This window comes from Lagenorhynchus albirostris, chromosome 9 (genome assembly GCF_949774975.1).
Source record: "Lagenorhynchus albirostris chromosome 9, mLagAlb1.1, whole genome shotgun sequence".
NCBI classification, from domain to species: domain Eukaryota; kingdom Metazoa; phylum Chordata; class Mammalia; order Artiodactyla; family Delphinidae; genus Lagenorhynchus; species Lagenorhynchus albirostris.
Window position 1 is genome coordinate 103,184,787 of NC_083103.1, and position 17,138 is coordinate 103,201,924.

The window sequence follows — 17,138 nt, forward strand, 5'->3', positions numbered from 1 at the left end:
ACATTGCAATCACCTGGGGGCGCTGCAAAAATATTGGGGTATCTGGTCCCCGAGCTAGTGGCTAAAGCCGTGGTGCCTACTTGACTCCCATCCAGCTGACTTGCGAAATGTTCGGTGGGCACACTGCTGCCTGGCTCGGATTTTTCCCTGTTGGTGTTGCTCATATAAAAAGGTTCATGGAATGAAAAGGGAAGGGACCTCAAAAGGGCAAACCAGCCAGCAGAGGTGGCCAGTTGAGTTAACAAAGGACGTGCAGGACTCACTCAATAAAAATCAAACAAGTTCCGGTCAGCACCGCCCAGGCCAAATCACTCTCCGGTCAGAACTTGGGGAGGGGAGAGATAGGGGCAGGAGGGGAATATTACCCAATGGAAGGGGAGCCCTATTTCTTCAAGGTCCACTCTATGTCCTCTGTTCTAGTCAATTTTTGTAAAATTGAACCAAAGTCATCACCAAAAGTAGCGGCACACAGGCTGCATAGAGAGTGACATATGATTTCCTACCCTTTCCATAGCCAATTTAGCAATCCCTTCGAAGCAACAAGAATTCCAGAGTTCAAATACTCAGTTCTTCGTGCCACTCACAAGTCTGATCTTTTACAAAGAGAAAATAGGATTTGGAATAAATCTATGTCCCTCTTGCCCTCAGACAAAGATCTAGGAGACATCTTATTTCACAAAGTCTGATTTAAAAACACACACTAAGAAAATGAAAACATGTCCTCCACTTTTGATCTCTTATCTAGGAAAGCCAGGTTCCCTCGGAGGAACTCACAAGGCAGGCGGTGGGTCCCCAGTGTTTATTGTGTTAAGTGGGGTACATTGTTTTGCGTTCAGCTGTGAAGTGCACTGAAGTGATACTGAGTGGCCATGCTCTCTCCGGGACCCCACTGTCCCCTGTCTGTCAAAGCTGAAGGTCACCAAAATAATAATAATGACACATCAGACCAGTATTTGATCAGGCAAGTATTTACATAACATCTTTTTCCTCTAGAAGTTGGAAGCGCTCGGCCAAAAGGCTCTCGGTTCTCAAAAGACTCTCCTCAGACCTTAGTGTGAGGAGTATTGTTTACACCTCTCCTCAATCAACCGTTTCCTATACCTCACCCCACTCCTACCACCTTCATTAAAAAAGACGTCAAAGACCTTCATGTCAAATAGAATTAGCATTGGCCCAGCTTGGCTTTTGTCTCGGTTTTTTCCTTTTTTTTTTTTTTTAAATTGGGGGTCATTAAGGAAGGAAGGGGGCAGACTGTCATCCAGAGCGAAGTCAGAAAGAGAAAAACAAATAGCGTATAATATCGCTTACATGTGGAATCTAGAAAAATGATACAGATGAACTTATTTGCAAAGCAGAAATACAGACACAGACGTAGAGAACAGACGTATGGATACCAGGCGGGGTGGGGCGGGGGGAGTGGGATGAATTGGGAGATTGGGATTGACACATACACACTACTATGTATAAAATAGATAACTAATGAGAACCTACTGTATAGCACAGGGAACTCTCCTCAGTGCTCTGTGGTGACCTAAATGGGAAGGAAATCCAAAAAAGAGGGGATATATGTATACGTATAGCTGATTCACTCTGCTGTACAGCAGAAACTAACACAACATTGTAAAGCAACTATACTCCAATAACAATTAATTTTAAAAAAAGGAAGGAAGGGAGCAAATACTATGGCATCTATCGCCCTCTCCAATCCTCAGCAGCTAGAGTAAGCCCACTTTTATTTCTGTGGCATTTTTCTCAGCGGTGTCTCGAAGGGTTGTTTTTTTTTTTTCAACTAATACAATTACCTTCTACCTCAAAGTTGCAATGGATGGACCAGCTGTCTCACTCTGTAATTATGTTTTCAATCTTTTAGTTACCGATTCATTCCCCCTCAAACTATGACGGCCACTTTTTCCACAAGAGGTCCTGAACCCGGTGCTCTCTTTTAATTCTATTCTCCTTCTTTTTTAGGGTTGAGTAAGACCAGACTGATAGAGCAAAGATAACATAGTCTTTGCAAACTTTTTCCTTCTCAGAGATAGCAAAATAATACCACTCAGGTCCTTTATCTGACCCATCCTCCCACCCCTGGCAAACGAATGAATAAATGAATGGATGAATAAATAAATTTCATTCAGTCAGAAGAAACATCACCCTATCTGGAATCACACTGGAATTATTACAAAGGAAACGTTCCACAATTTTTCAACAGGAACAGGGACGGAGTCCATCTCCCAAAAGCCTGGAAAAATATAACCGTAGATGAGATTAGTAATATGCTCCTTAGAATTATGAAAATTTATAAGCTTATTTATAAAATAAGCTAGAACAGACCTCGGGATTATCTAATAAAATAAAATTAGCTAACTGGTACCCATGAGAAGATAACTTAAGGGGGAGAAAAACTTGCTTAGGGAGTTAGAAGAATGAATCTAAAGTATATAAAAATCTTTGGTCTTCAGAGCACTTCTTTGCCTTAATGCATGGTCCCATTCATTCTCCAGTAACCTCACCTCTTCATCCCCAATCCTGGGAAATTTTACGTATTTTAGATTTATAGATGGGGCCGAGGGGGTGAATCTGTCAGCTGGGGGGGACCGTTTCTCTTGTACCTGTTTGGATTGCTGATCCCATGCTACTCATCCTAAGATAGATCCTCTTTTACACGGAGGATGTGTATGAATGTGCCAATGTGTGTGTGTGTGTGTGTGTGTGCATGCGCGTGTGTTGGTATGTGATGGGAATCAAAGGACTGATTAGGTCACACGCATCTTGGAATCTAAACAGCCCCCGTCTGACCGCTCTTCTCATGGGTTCTGTTCTACTCACTGCCTCTATTTCCTGGACTTATCTCCCTGGGCAAATTTCCCACCCCTTCCCTCTCCTTGTAATTTCCAGGAGCCCAATCTAGGTTTACAGTCTGTCCAGGGCCACAAGAGGACACAGACAGTGAGAGATAAGGAGTGCGACACCTTGCTGACTACACTTTAAAATCTGAAGTTGCTCCTTGGAAGAGCAATTTCCTTCCTTCCTTCCTCCCCCATCATTACGAGCAAAAGCAAATAGAGGACACTGAAACTCAGTGTGGTTTTGGACTTTATCTGGGGTGGAAAGAACCCCAAAGACAGAAACACTGCTTCACACACAAGGCCACACATGACCCAAAACAGTGTGGATATAGACATTGATCATAGATAGACATTGATAGACATTGACATTGATCATCATAGCAAGCTCTAGAAATATTGAGTCAACATAGTCAATTCCTTTTGTCTGCTTGGAGAAACCAGATCATGGCAAAATACTATTGCTCAGTTGTCCTAGTCTGCGAGGGCTGCCATATTAAAATGCCAAAGTCTTAGTGGCTTAAATCATCTATTTTCTCACAGTTCTGGAGACTAGCTGTCCCAGATCCAAGTGTTGGCAAGTTTGTTTTCTCCTAGGCCTCTCTCCTCGGCCTGCAGTTGGTCACCTTCTCGCTGTGTCCTCACACAGTGGTCTTCCTTCTGTGCTCTCACATCTCTGTGTCCTATCTCCTCTACTATAAGGACACCAGCCCTTTTGGATTAGGGCCCATTTTTTTACCTTATTCACCTCTTTTTTTTTTTTTTTTTGCGGTACGCGGGCCTCTCACTGTTGTGGCCTCTCCCGTTGCGGAGCACAGGCTCCAGACGTGCAGGCCCAGCGGCCATGGCTCACGGGCCCAGCTGCTCCGTGGCATGTGGGATCTTCCCGGACCGGGGCACGAACATCGGCACTGCGCCACCAGGGAAGCCCCCTTATTCACCTCTTTAAAGGCCTTATCTCCAAACATAGTCACACTCTGAAGCATGATCAGGGCTTTAGCGTATGAATTTTAGGGGGACATGATTCAGCCCCTAACACCAGCCATGAGGAGCAAAACCAAGGCTGGAACCCAGAGTTTCTAACCCGAGAATGTGAATTTGCCTTTGATTCACATCCTTTCCCAGGTTAAATAATCTCACAGAATTACAGCACGCTCCGACTGGAAGGCATCTCGTGATGATCTCATCATAGCTCTCTCATTTGCTAAATAAAGAAGCTGATCCTACTTGTGTTGCTTAGAATCCTAGAGCCCATGGACGGCCCAGCTTGGTGCCACCCAGATATTCCCCCACTGGGGACTTTTCTTGGATTCCAGTCTCCTGATTTCTAAACGCTACACCAGGGTCACTGCCACCCAGGCCCTGGACTGCAAATCTACAGCCCAAGGAAGCAGCTTGGTACAGGCTGGTACCTGGAGCAAGAAAGCCCCCACCCCTTCTCCTTTGGAAACAGTTGGAGGGATAAACTGGCTTTCATGAGTCTTCCTACCCCTTTCCCCCCCCCCCCCGTCCTCCTCTCCTTTGTGCCTTCTTATGGCAGCTGTTACCAATTTCAGCATCTTCTTCTGGCAAATCGAAGGTTCCAGGTGACTAAGGGAGTTGGTCATATCCTCCTGGAGGATAGACAGCCTGGGTCTACTCCCACCCACCCCTGCTCCCAGACTGCGTGGTCAAGGCCAAAGACATCCCTAACACTCCCCTGCCTCATAGGTGCACAAACAAGGCAGGCTTCCAGGTCTATGTCCAGTTCTGAAAAGAACTCCAGATTATTCCTCACTTCATTCTCAACTCATCTGTTTTCCCAGGACCAACAAGATTTTGGTCCAAGCACCAACCTGTGCTCCACAACAGGAGAGGCAAAAAATAAAAAAAATAAATAAATAAAATACAATAAAATTACCGGAAGAGTAGGAAATAGGACACGTGCTCAAGCACACCTCACCCATCAACACACACACACAGAACCCTGAAGAGTTTTGTACAGAACCTGGAGACGGGACACCTCCATCGGCTGACCACACGAAGTGTGCTTGGGAAGAGGGATGATCACACGCTCCCTGGTTGAACCATTTTTGTAAAAATGAAGCCAACACATAAGCAATGATTTCACATAACCCTGCAAAGCAGAAAATGAATCAGGATCACTCACTCAGGTGTAATTTTCCCATCAGTTTCTCCTTAGTAACAAGGCCACTGTGCCATGTGCTTGTTCCTATTTCCTTCTTTAGTTTTTGGCCAGAAAGGAGGGATGTAGGTAAATAATCGTTCTGTTTCCCTGCCTGTCAGTTTCCGTGTGGACAGAAAGTATCCAGACAAACTCCGCTCCTGCCCTCAGGGAGCTTACAGTCTAATGAAGGGAACAAACCTTAGACAGACGTGTCTACAAATAAGGATGTAATACCAATTGTGAAAACATAAAGAAAAGGGTTAAAAATCTAGGGGCAGGTACTCAAGGGATCTCTTAGAAATCACCTTCAAGAGAAGGAAGGAAGAAGGAGGGAGTGGGAGGGAGGGAAAAAGAAAATACAGGGAGGACAAAGGGAGGAAAAACCTAATCTGGGTGGTGAGGTATTAATTAGACAATGTGCTTCATTTTCATCTCCTCTAAGATAGCTGAAGGCTTCATTTTCAAATCTCTAACTTTCCTAAAAAGAGCTTACCTTTGAAACGCATGACATTAGTGTAGTATTATTATCTGCTCGGAAGAGCACCTTCTGTTTCATTCGTGGTTGTGCAGAATTATGTTTGTTCCCTTTAGGAGGGAAGACAAGCTCTCCAAGAATCCCAGGAACAAAAATACGAGGCTGTGGCTCTGGTACTTCAGCCCCTACCCCTCCCCAGCCCTGTCTTGTTTTCCTAAGCCATGGCCAGGAATGTGCTGGGCGGGGGCAGCCGGACTGTCAGCGCTGAGCCCGGGCAGCCCCAGTCACGGTCCCAGGCTGGCCTTTCACCTCCCAGCTCTCCCGGCCGCTCTTATTCAGCAGCAAAATGTTTCAATATGTTGAGCTTTGGGGGGAGGGACGGAGAGAAAAATCGGGATATTGTTGAGAAGGAAATAATGAATAACCCTAACGCCCATACCCCCCACGTGGGGAGATCTGGGTGATAAGTGTGCTTTCTCCAGAAATGGAATCCAAGCAATTGCCTTTTGGTCAGAAATTTCCAGAGCCAGTTGGAGGGGGAGGAGAGGAGGGGGGGAGGGGGAAAGGAGGAAGCAGGTACTAAACAAATTTTCCCAGTGTCCAGTACCAAAGTAGCCAGAGATCTGGGTACCCCAGGAAGGAAGAGGAGGGGAAACCTTGAGAAACTGAGACTAATTATCAGAGGTGTACAGAACTGTCGGTTTTGTTCTTACAAACTGACACACTCTCTACTCTTACCTGTCACCTCTGCTTTCTTCTCGCCACCATCCCCCACCTCACAAAGTTCTGGTCTGGGGGCCTGGTAAGCAGTTCCCTTTTACAGGAGACTCTGGAGAGGGGGGCCCAGTGTGTGAAAACGGCCCAGGGTCTGTGGAGAATGAATGGCCCTGGGAGGGGGCACCTGAAAGGCAGTGCGAGCATGACCCACAGATCGGAGCCCCGTTCAAGGCCAGGTCTCCAAGTGGCCTGCAAGCCAAGAAATGAGCAACTTTCCAAATTTCAAGAAAACACAAATCTGAGAACCCAGAAAAAATCCCTTAGTAAGAGTATTCTTTTTTAATTAAAGTATAGTTGATTTACAATGTTGTGTTACAGCCAGAGTGTTTTGAAATGTATGTGTATTTTTTAATCAAAACCCCATAATACTGTTGGTTCCCTGACACTTGCAATCTACTTGCTCTTATAGATGCTGCCTAGAACATGTGAGTCAGGAGGTATATGCCTGGAGAGGACCAAATAAGAGAAAGGAGTAACTTTTAAGGAGGAAAAACTTAAGGGCTTGAAAAATGAAAGTAGACATCATTCATATCATTTAAATTTGAAGAAGAATTCTTTGTGCTGCAATCGTTTGAAACTAAATAATCAGCTTAAAGAAGGCCCTGGTTTCTATGTCTCCTCCTGGCTTGACTCAGTTATGTGTCTTTACATTTATGATACGTGGTGGTTTCCGGTGATCCTTGACATTTCCTAGTAACACAGAGAGGTTTCTGGAAAAGCAGCTGGGGGCAGATGGGTGGCTGTCTATTAGAACAATTCATCAGACAGCAGTTGAAATATTGATAAGAAAGCGGAAATCAAATTAAAAGACGGAAAAGAGAGAGGAAGAGGGAGTGGGACGGAGAAAACTGGAGAGAGCCGGCGGAGGCGGAGAAGAAAGCTGCAGGACGCAGAGACTTGAGTGGTTCCTGCGGCCCCCGAAGATGTGCGGGAGCTGAGGCTGCCTGTCTGGATACGCTGGAAAGAAAGGCAAGCGTTGACTCTGGGCAGCCAGCAGGTTTAATTCCATTCTGCCAAGGATCAGGGGTCTGGGGGCAGAGGATTCACACCAAGAGCTTGAACGCCCTGGAGCTGTCGGAGTCCAGCCCCTGCTGGCGGAGCAGGAAGGGGTGTCTAAGGTGGGTGCTCGTTTGCGAGGGATCTCTGGGGGTGATGCAGGGTCACGGCTGCCTGCTTGAGGTGCAGCCTGGAGGCTTTCTGGGGCTCCTTCTCTCATTCTCTCCCAGGCTTTCTTTTCTGTCCTTTTTTCCCCCCTGCTCACTCTTCTTGCAAATTTCACTCCAACTTTCAAAGAAAATGGGGAGACTCTAGAGCAAGGGCACCAGGGGAGAACAGTGAATGGGAATCTAGGAGCCTGGAGAAACGTACCTGGTCCCTGAACTTGTGTGTCTGTTGTGGCTTCGGGAGCCAAAAAGCTGGAATTCGTTAGTGGGGAGAAAAGCGTTTTATCAGAAACACATTGGCTGCTGTGGAAGCTGTGCCCTGCCACGTGAGAGATGGCTTAAGAGAAGGAAGGGAAGGAAGAGGAGAGAGACAGCCTCCAGACTTGGCCAGGCGGGGAGAGACTCACGCAGAGGCACCTGGCCTCCTAGGGTAGCTTTTGCGCCCTCCAGTCCAAATAGTCAAACTTCAGGCCCCACCTCCCCTGCCACTAGAAATGAGGCCTCCTCATTCATTGCCTTTGTCTCTGCTGGGAAAACTCGATTTCTTCCAGAAGCGGTGGCGGTGAGGGGTGCGCTCTGGGAAAGGGGCCTCCATAGACCTCCAGAACCTTGAGCCAGGGGCCCTTCTAAGCGGTCCCCCAGCAGGGAAGAGCGAGACAGCTGGACGCTAGTGGAGCCCTGGCGGGTGGGGGTGGGTAGGGGAGTCAGGCAGAAGGTCTGTGCCCCGAGGGCCGCAGCGTGGGCAACTCTGTAAATATCTGTTTCCTGGAGCCTCGGGCTGCAAAGCTGAGGAGACCTACCTCTATCCTGGCCACCTTCTCTCCTCTGGCAAGGGAACACCCCTATCCCCACCCCTGCATCCCCAGGTATGAAACTACGCAGGCCCTGGGGGAGACGGGCGTCTCCGGCTGCCGATCGAGGGTTACAGGACTGTAGGCAAGAGGCCCAACGATGTGAGCTGGCTCTCACCACCACCCCTTAGCCTGGAGCCTGGGGGACAGAGGCGCAGGGAGGGTGACGGGGCCTGCACCCCACCCTCCCTCACTGGTCCAGGTGGATGGGAGCCTCCCAGCCCTCCTGTCGTCTCTCTTTTGCTCTCCCACTTCACCCTGCCCCCCACCGTCTCACCCTTGCTCCGCTCGCGGGTGACTGAGGTTTCTCCCACCCAGGTTGGTTCTTGGGCCTTCCCGACCCTTCCTCACCCACCCAGGATGTTTCAGACAGTCCCCGACACATCGTCTTACGTCAAGGTAAGACATGACAGCGTTTTTAAACAGGTAATGACCCCCCCCCAGCATCCCCCGACCCTCTCCCCGGACCTAGGGTTCCTTCCCCCTTTCCGCGGGAAAAGAGGCGGGTGGAGCGGACCACGCTCTTACCAGATGGGTGTGGAGCTGGGGCCACTAGCTAGACTGGATGAGGATGGCGCAGACCCTCGGGAATCCCTGGTTGAGGACCAAGCCTCTTGGCCGCTTCTCTTTGGGAGAATGGAGGTGGGCGAGCCTGGTGAGGGCCGTGCAGGAAAGCCCAGACGCCGGCACCAGGGCCCGCGGGCCAGCGTCCGGTCCCGATGGGTCATGCGCCCACGCCGCGCCGTGCACAGCAGGTTCCCCGAGTCAGGGGTCTGTGTGGACAAGAGTGTGAGGGTGTGAGCGCGTGCGTGTGGGTGCGGGCAAGTGATCGCGACGCGCTTCTCTTACGGGTTCGACACCCCCGGTCCTCAAGCCCACCTTCCTCGGCTCCACCGGCCCCTCAAAAGCGCAGATTCCTGTATTTGAAGGTATATCGAAGGGGGTGGGTTTTTTTTTTTTTTTCCTTTTCCACAGCAGTTCCCAAGAATGTAAACAAACCGAGGCCAGGACATCTGGGTTACACGTTTAATGAAAATCCGCCAGCGAGGCGGGCCGAAGGTGCGGAGCTGCCCGGGGTGGGGACCAAGGCGAGGTCCTCTCGCATCCCAAGCGCGACCTCCCGCCTTCCGGGTAGCAGCCCAGATCCTTCCCCAGCTCCGAAAAGGAAGGACCGCTGTGGCTCGGCAAACTAACTCCCACCTCCTTAGGTCTCGGCTCCGCCCCCTCCTTCCCGAAACCCCGCCCCGAGAGGCCCCCGCCCCTCCCTCCTGGCCCCCTCCGCTGCGTCCAGCATCCGCGAAAGCCGGGCGGAGTGACCGTCTGCGGGCACCGGGCACCTCGACGGCGTGGGGACTCTCGGGTCTTATCTGGGCGCGTCAATTATGCGTCCAGCCCTCCTCCTGTTTCTCTCAAGGGAAATCTGTGGACACCAAGTAGCATCTTCCCCGCCTGTGGTCTGAAGGAGGCCACATAGTCACTTTGGGGAAGCCAGGTTTTGGAGGCTTGGCCGGGAAGGGCTGTTTAATCTATCAGTGATGAATGAATGAAAAACGAGTCAATCAATGGACGGGTAATCAGTAAACGGATGGGTGGATGGATGCCTCCCAGGAGGTGGCAGAGCAGACACAGACTACAGCGAGCTCGGTTCGCGGCGTCCAGGTTTCCTGGGGGGTTATGGGCGCGGTAACCCCTCCCACCCCACCGCTCCCGGGACGCGTGGCGCAGCTGACCCGGCTCTTACTCCCGGCTCTGCCCCGAGGGCCGCGAAGGTCCCCGGGGCGGGGCGCTGCAGTCTCTCTCCCATCCACTGGGATCCCCGAGCCTGCACACACCCGGGGACCCAAAACCTTAAGGATGACCCAGAGGGGCAAGCGGGAGCCCGGGAGCCTGACCCAGGCCAAGAGTCAGAGAGAAAGCAAACGGGCCCCGGCGAGTGGAGGGAGCCGCTGGGGGAGGGGGAGAGGGGCGGCAGTCTATGAGCTCCGGCCGCCAGGGGAGCCGCTCGCCGCAGGAGCTCCTTTCAAGGGGAAAAAATGGATTTTTCGGCAGCCACAAAGTTTGTATTGTTGCACAAAGAGGTGCATTGATGAGGTCGGGAGGTCCGCGTGGCGGTGACAATCTTGGGTCTGTTCCGCAGACTCCCTACGCCTACCATTTGCCAGAGGGGCACAAACAGTCTCCGGCCGCCAAGCCCCGGCCATCCCGCCTCAGCACTCGGCTCCGATATTATTGGCAAACACGGCAGGTCCAGGCGCCCGGGGCCCCAGGAGCCAGGAGACGAGCCGGGCCCTGGGGAACCAAGGGTGCCCACTCCACCCGGGCAGCGATCTGGGTTCCAAGTGCTCAAGGAGGACCGCGCAGGAGAGAGCGTAGGGCGGATTTGAGGCTGGAAAGAGCAAGAGAAAGGTGAAAAGGGGGAGAGCATTGTATTTGTACTAACTTATTTAATATTAATAACAACCCTAGGAGGTGGTCCATTTTGCAGATGAGAAACTGAGGCATTGAGAGGTTAATGTAATCTAGCTTGCAAGGGGCAGAGCCAAGATACAAACAATAAGGGCGAAGTTGTGCTGACCGCCAGGCGAGTTCTAGACACTCACTCCATCTTTACAACAGCCCTTTGAGGTAGATCCTATTATAAAGCCAACGTACAGATGCCACATTGAAGCACAGAGAGGTTAAGGAACTTGTCCAAGGCCACAGAGCTGGTAAATGCAGAGCTAGAATATAAACCCAAGGAGCCCGGTTTCCCAATGCGAATGTTCGACCAGGACGTTCCACTTGCAGGTATCGATATCGGGGAGAGGCAGGAGACCCAGTGGAGGAACCCTGACCATGTCCTTGCGAGGTGCCCGCACTGGGCAAAGCACTTGGCAATTCCAGCGCCAGGAGCACATCCCCGAAGACCTCTCGCCGCCCCACTAGAGACTGACAGGGTCCCCCACTTTCCCTCTTTACGAGTCTCCCAGACTCCTTGTTCTCGCTCCCCCTCCAACCAGCGTGCTGGTTCAGCCCACGCTGCATTCTGGGGGAGACTCCCCCCAACCAGAGGAAAAGAGGCTGGTAGCCCCAGAATGTTCGCAACGGCACGGCCCAGGGGCAGCATCTGGCCGGCAGGTCCTGAAACGGCGTTTCAAGGACACAGGTCTGTACTTTGCATGCTGTTTGGGGCGGCTGGGAGGCAGGGCGGCTGGAGATTTGGAAAGGCTGAATTCTCCCTTCCCCCAAAGCCCCCGTCTAGGCGCCGCCACCGGGTGAGGGTCCCGGCACCTGGCTGGTCTCCACCTCTTGTCAGCCTGCGCTCTCTGGTCAGTCTCGGACTCCCTTGGGATTTCCTCCTCGACGCCGCGTGGTCTGGGGACCCGGCCCCGGAGCGCCAGGGGCTCGGGGCGCAAAGACCCTCCCCCTCCCGGGCCCTCCCGCCGCCGCGGCCTCCCACGTAGCGTTTTGAACCCTCTTGGCGCTAAGGCAAGAACGAGCGTGGGGAGCGGGCAGGGCCAGCAGAGGCTCTAAATCTTCCTTCAATCTGTGAGTCGATGAAGTCTGAGAAACAAATTCAAAGCAGGCGCGCCTGCAGAGCCTTCCTGCAGAAATATTCCCCGGCATTCAAGCGCATCCAGGGGCGGCTCGAGCTGCCTTGTTTGGCTAAGGTCAGACGAGACTCGAGTTCTCCAATAAAAATAAATCTCAAATTAATTATGGCCTCGAGCGAGGGGCCAGACACTTGAAGCTGCAGTTGTGCAGTCTGGAGTTTTGGCGCTCGTTCGCCCGTCCCTCCCCCGCGCGCCCTCCCCCACCCCCCTTGCCAGCTCGAATACCCGCCGAGGACGCCGGACCGGAGGGGCCGGGAGGAGGGAGGACGAAAGGGGAAGGACCCGCCCGAGACGCCCTGCCAAGCCTGGCATCTTTCGGGGTTTCAAGTGACCGGAGGTCCCGAGGTCTGGAGGCACCCCAGGGACCCGGCTCCGGTTGTCGCGTCCTCCCACCCCCAACCCGGGCTGGGACCGAAGAAGCCCGGGAAGCCGCGTCTGGAAAGTCTTGACCGGGTCAAAAGGGCTGACATTGAGCGAGCCAAGACACGTTTCACCCCGCCGCTCCCCTCCCGGGGGAAGCAGGACTTCCGCATCTTTGAAAATATTGTCAAGTGCGGATGGTGCGAGGCAAGTCGCCCCACCACAGTTGCAGTGAAAATGCTCCAGGTCCAAAGGTTCCCTGAGTGCTCGCCCCCGTGGGCATGCGTTCTGCAAGTGACCTTAGACTCAGAAACGTGTGGTGGGCTCTTTTGTTGGTTCCCCCCCCCAACCCCGACCCCCGGTTGCTGGCTTTTGTTTTCAGTGCGGGTTCGGCTGTGAGCTTCCCCTGACTTGAAAGCCAGCCGGGGCTGGTGGAGTGGGCAGGACGGTATTGGGCATCAGCTCCTGGTCACCAGCCCTGCCCAGTCTGGGAAAGGGAGAGGCAGGACAGTCTCTGGTGAGCCAGGAAAGAGGGTGTGAGCAAATGCGTGGGCTGGGGTAACCAGCCCCTAGCTGGGCCAGGAGAAGGAAGAGGAGGGGGAGGGGAGAGGGCCGAAGAGGGGTGAGGAGAGAGAAGGGGAAGGATTCCCCTCCCCAGCTCCAAGACCGTTTTCATCTGTAGCTGCTTCACCACAGGCTCTCTATCAATTTGTCTCAATGCAAACATTCGAAATATTCTCTCTGGCTGCTCGTGAAAACAATGTGAGCTGCCAGGATCAAACCATCTTTCCAGATGTCTGGTGGTTACCACATTAAACAGGGCAGGCTTGTTTACTGTTGTGTTTGGTTAGGGCTTTTTTCCCCCTTCAGGATTTAAAAAAGCAGCAGCAGCAGTGGAGTGGGACATCAAACCCAGAGTTACATAAGTGGGCAGCCCTGCCCACTGCCATGCCAGTGCGGGTCACAGGGAGACTCAGGTTCCCTCAGAGGGCTCTCCAGAGTTGGGGGGCTCTTCTTTCTGGGTGGAGGACCTTGTGAATAGACAGGAGCTTCTGACAGAGGGGCTGGTAAACACTAAAAGCCGCGGCCCCAGTGCCAGTCAGTGAGTCACTAAGGGGTGACATCTGTACCAGTGCCAGCCTCTTCCCCTCCCCACCATCTTCAAAATTACGAAATTGCCAGAAGCTTTGGTTTTACAGGCAGAAACGGAAAGTGCTGTTGAGTTCCACAGCTCAAACAGGAGGGCAAGTCCTCATTTTAATCTAGTTCCACACTGAGTTCTCCCTAGGGGAGAGGCAGCTCCTGCTAAAAGGAGTTGGGGGTACTAGAGATGTTGGGGTGACTTACTGATCAGGGCAGTGAAGCCAATCTGTTGTTTGCCAGGCTGGACAGGAGGTGGAAAGAGACACCTGGCCAATGTTTTGCCACAGAGGTGCCTTCTCACGTATTAGGGAGACCGGGTGTAGAGGGGGAGACGCTGGCTGGCCTGCGATGGCCTTTAACGGCCTGAGTGTTTGCCCAGCACCAGGAAGGGGGCCTCCGGCGGTAGACTGGAGTTCTCTCTGCCTGAAAGAGGGGGAATGTGGCCGGGGGTGCCGGGTTTCTGGTCAGGTCCGTGTGGGAAGCGGTTTCCCCGCTCCCTTCTGAAAGGCTTGTTGTCGTTTGAAGGTCGGCAGAGTCTGGGCTGAAAAGGAAACAATTTGGGGTTTGAAAGGATGTAATTCATTCTTCCTTTCCCTTTAACCTCTTTCCTCTCTGGAAAGCATGTGGAAACGCTGAAGGGAAGAGAGAGAGGGCGGGCGTCGGGGCCGAGGGGAGGAAAGGGTTAAGCCTGATTTCTTTTAATTGAACTCCAGAACTGGTGGCCCCAGGCAAAGGGGGGGACTGACCCCGCTAGCGGTAACCAGATGTGGCGGGCCCAGGGGAGCCCCCGAGCAGACCCCTGGATTGAGAAGCAGACAGGAGGTGGGGGGGGGCGGCCCGGCCCCCATCCCACCCCCACCCCATCCCCCCACCCCTCTCCCCCGTACGCACACCGAGTCACAATTGCTGGCAAGCTACACCCGCCACTCCAGGTCTGGTCACGTTCAGACCCGTGTCTGTATTCGAACCCAAAATTGGAGCTGAATTGATGAGACTAATTTCGAGAAGGGGGTGGGGGGAGGGAGGGAGGCCAGCGAGCTCTTGGGCTCAACTGCTCCTGAAGAAATAAAGAATTAATAAGTCACCTTTTTCGCCGCTGTGGACACCCTTTTGAAAATTTTTCTTTCCAATTGACTCGGATCTCCTCTGGATTTTTTTTCCTCTTTCTCCGGGTGGACTCTTAAATAAAAGTGAGAAAGTCCAAAGCGTGGTCTGGAGAGCGTGGACAAGGTAACCTGTTTCGGAGGAGGTCGGGGAGAAGCGAGTCAGGCCGAGAGCGCCCGGGGGTCCCCTCGCTGCGCCAACTGGAGCGGGCGGCGGCACTGCAGAGGGACCCGGGAGGTCTCCGGGTGGTGGGGCCCGACAAGGCGGGCCGAGGGGAGGTTGGCCTCACGGCGGGGTGGGGATGATGGTCTGGAGCCCCGGCCCCGGGGGTCTCACCCGGGAGAAGTCTGGGTCGGTGTGGGGATGTTGCCTGCTGTGCTTTGGAGACCCGCCGGCCAGCCTGGAGGGATCGTCTCTCCGCAGTGTAGGTTTCTTGGGGCCCAAGGTGGCATTGCATAGGCGGCTTTGACCCGAGTGCCAGGGCTTGGGCCATCGGGTTGGGGTATGTGCCAGGGAGTTGACCCTAGAAGGCGCGCAGCGGTGGTCTGGGGTGCCGCAGGTCCCGGCCCTCGGCGGGCGCCGGGACCTCCCCAGTAGCAGAGGGGCCGAGGTGCTCCTCCCCGCGTGCGTCCCTCCGCTCACAGCTCGCTGGGAGCCGAGTCCACGCCCCCGACTGCCGGGGTCCGTCCGAAACCGCCCCGAGTCCGCGTCGATGGGTGAGCCGCTCCGGGAGTCTGCGCGACTCCGCAGCCGAGGGCCCGAGTGGAAAAATTCCCATTGGATGCACTTTCTAATGGTTGGTCGGCTTCGGTCTGCGTCCGGATCTTCCCGGGCAGTAGGCTCCAGGTTATCCCCAGCCCGAGTAAACTCTCCTGCCCCCCGCCTCCCCCCCAACCCCAGAAAAAGTTTGACTCGGCTGGAAAAAACATTAATGAACGTATCTGTGGGAAGAAACGGAAAGTGAATGAGTCAGGAGGGCCACCTTCGGCCAACGGCCCCTGGAAAGGAAGGAGGCCAAAGGCGTTCGGTGTTGGACTTTGGGGGAAGGTGTGGGGGGGAGGCATGCAGACTGCGGGAATCAGGGCGCGGGCGCTGGGCGTGGACCCCGGCATTGTTCCCAGCTCGCTCTTATCTCCCGGGAGCAAGTATCCTGTGGGCGCAGCGCATGAATGTATCTGGGCATCTCCGCGTGTATTTATATAGTGTGTGTGATGCGAAAAGCAGGACCCGCGGAGGGGAGGAAGAGGGGGTGTGAGGGGGGGAGAGAGAAGACGAGGGAGAGCATAGGAGAGAGAAGAGAAGAGAGAGGAGAGCGAGAGACAGAGAGAGAGAGAGAGAGAGAGAGAGATAGGACTTCCTCCCCATTCGCAAAGTGAAGTCACTTCCCAAAATTAGCTGAAAAAAAGTTTCATCCGGTTAACTGTCTCTTTTTCGCTCCGCTACAACAACAAACGTGCACAGGGGAGCGAGGGCAGGGCGCTCGCGGGGGGCACGCAGGGAGGGCCCAGGGCGCCAGAGAGGCCGCGCCGGGCTAATCCGAAGGGGCTGCGAGGTCAGGCTGTAACCGGGTCAATGTGTGGAATATTGGGGGGCTCGGCTGCAGACTTGGCCAAATGGACGGGACTATTAAGGTAAGCGACCGGGCGGTGGGCGCGGAGCGCTGGGGTCTGCCGGGGCGGCGAGGCGGCGGGCAGGCTGGGCGCGGGGCGCCGGGGTCCCGGAAGACGTGGCCACGCTCCCTTCCTTCCGCGCCCCGGCTTCGCGCCGTCTCCTCCCGCGCTCGTGTGGCGAGTCTCGCAGGCGGGGGCGAGCCGCCGGGCTCCCCGCCGAGGGCGATCTCCTCCTCACCCCTTGCCCGGAGCGAAGCCCGGCCCCCTCCCACCGCGCTGCCGGCCGGGCTGCGGGCGGCGGCGGCGGCGTGAAACCCGGGGAGCCGGACGCCGATCGCAGCCGGGGGCCGGAGACCTCCGGGGCCACCACTCCCACCCGGCGAGCCGGGCACCCCGGCCCCGGCGCTGGGCACCCGCCCGGCGGCCGGCTTCCTCTCTCCCGAGGCCGAAGACGGCGGGGGCGGGCGGGCAGCCGCCAGCAGCCCGGGCCCCTGCCGGGAGGGCCCAGGGGCAGGCAAGTGGATTGCTTGCAGGCGGATCGGGGTGCGAGTGAGTGTGTCTGGGGCTCTGTGTGCGCGGGCTGCTCCAGATGGAAGCCCTGTTTACATGTCAGCGCGGGCCGGTTTCCCTTCCTCTTGGTACTTCTGTTGCCGGGCTTTCGGCGCTCGGGAGCTGCCGGCTCCTCGGGACTAACGGGCCGGCCTCGCCGCTCCTCCGCCGGGGCATCTTTTTCCCGGCCGGTCCGCGCCGCTCCGCACGCCCGACTCCCGCGCTCCGCGCCCGGGCTCCCACCGGCCTCTCGAAGAGGGTCCCGCGCCTGCGGAGCCGCTCCTCCTAAAGTGAGCGGCCCTGAGCCGGCGGCCCGGACGACTGCCTACTACCCCCCAGCCCCTAGCCTCACCCCGCGCCTCGCGCCTGGGTCCACGTTACCAAGTGCAGCCCAGAGGGACGGGTGAGGGTCCGGGTTTCACCGCAGACTTCACGAGGGTTGACTGCCTGCTCCCTCTGGAAGGGGGAAGTGGAGCCAGAAGCAGAGAGGAGGGACAGCCCCT

The 17,138-nt window shown here is 54.7% G+C and overlaps 1 protein-coding gene across 1 annotated transcript in view; it reads left to right on the plus strand.

Annotated features, from left to right (window-relative positions):
- The first annotated feature begins 15,773 nt into the window (after positions 1–15,773).
- Positions 15,774–17,138, plus strand: part of FLI1 (Fli-1 proto-oncogene, ETS transcription factor) — a 113,108-nt gene continuing 111,743 nt past the window's right edge. Inside the window, exon 1 of the mRNA XM_060160758.1 lies at positions 15,774–16,107. Coding sequence (XP_060016741.1) covers positions 16,090–16,107 — 18 coding nt within the window. The 5' untranslated portion in view covers positions 15,774–16,089. The remainder of the gene's footprint in view (positions 16,108–17,138) is intronic.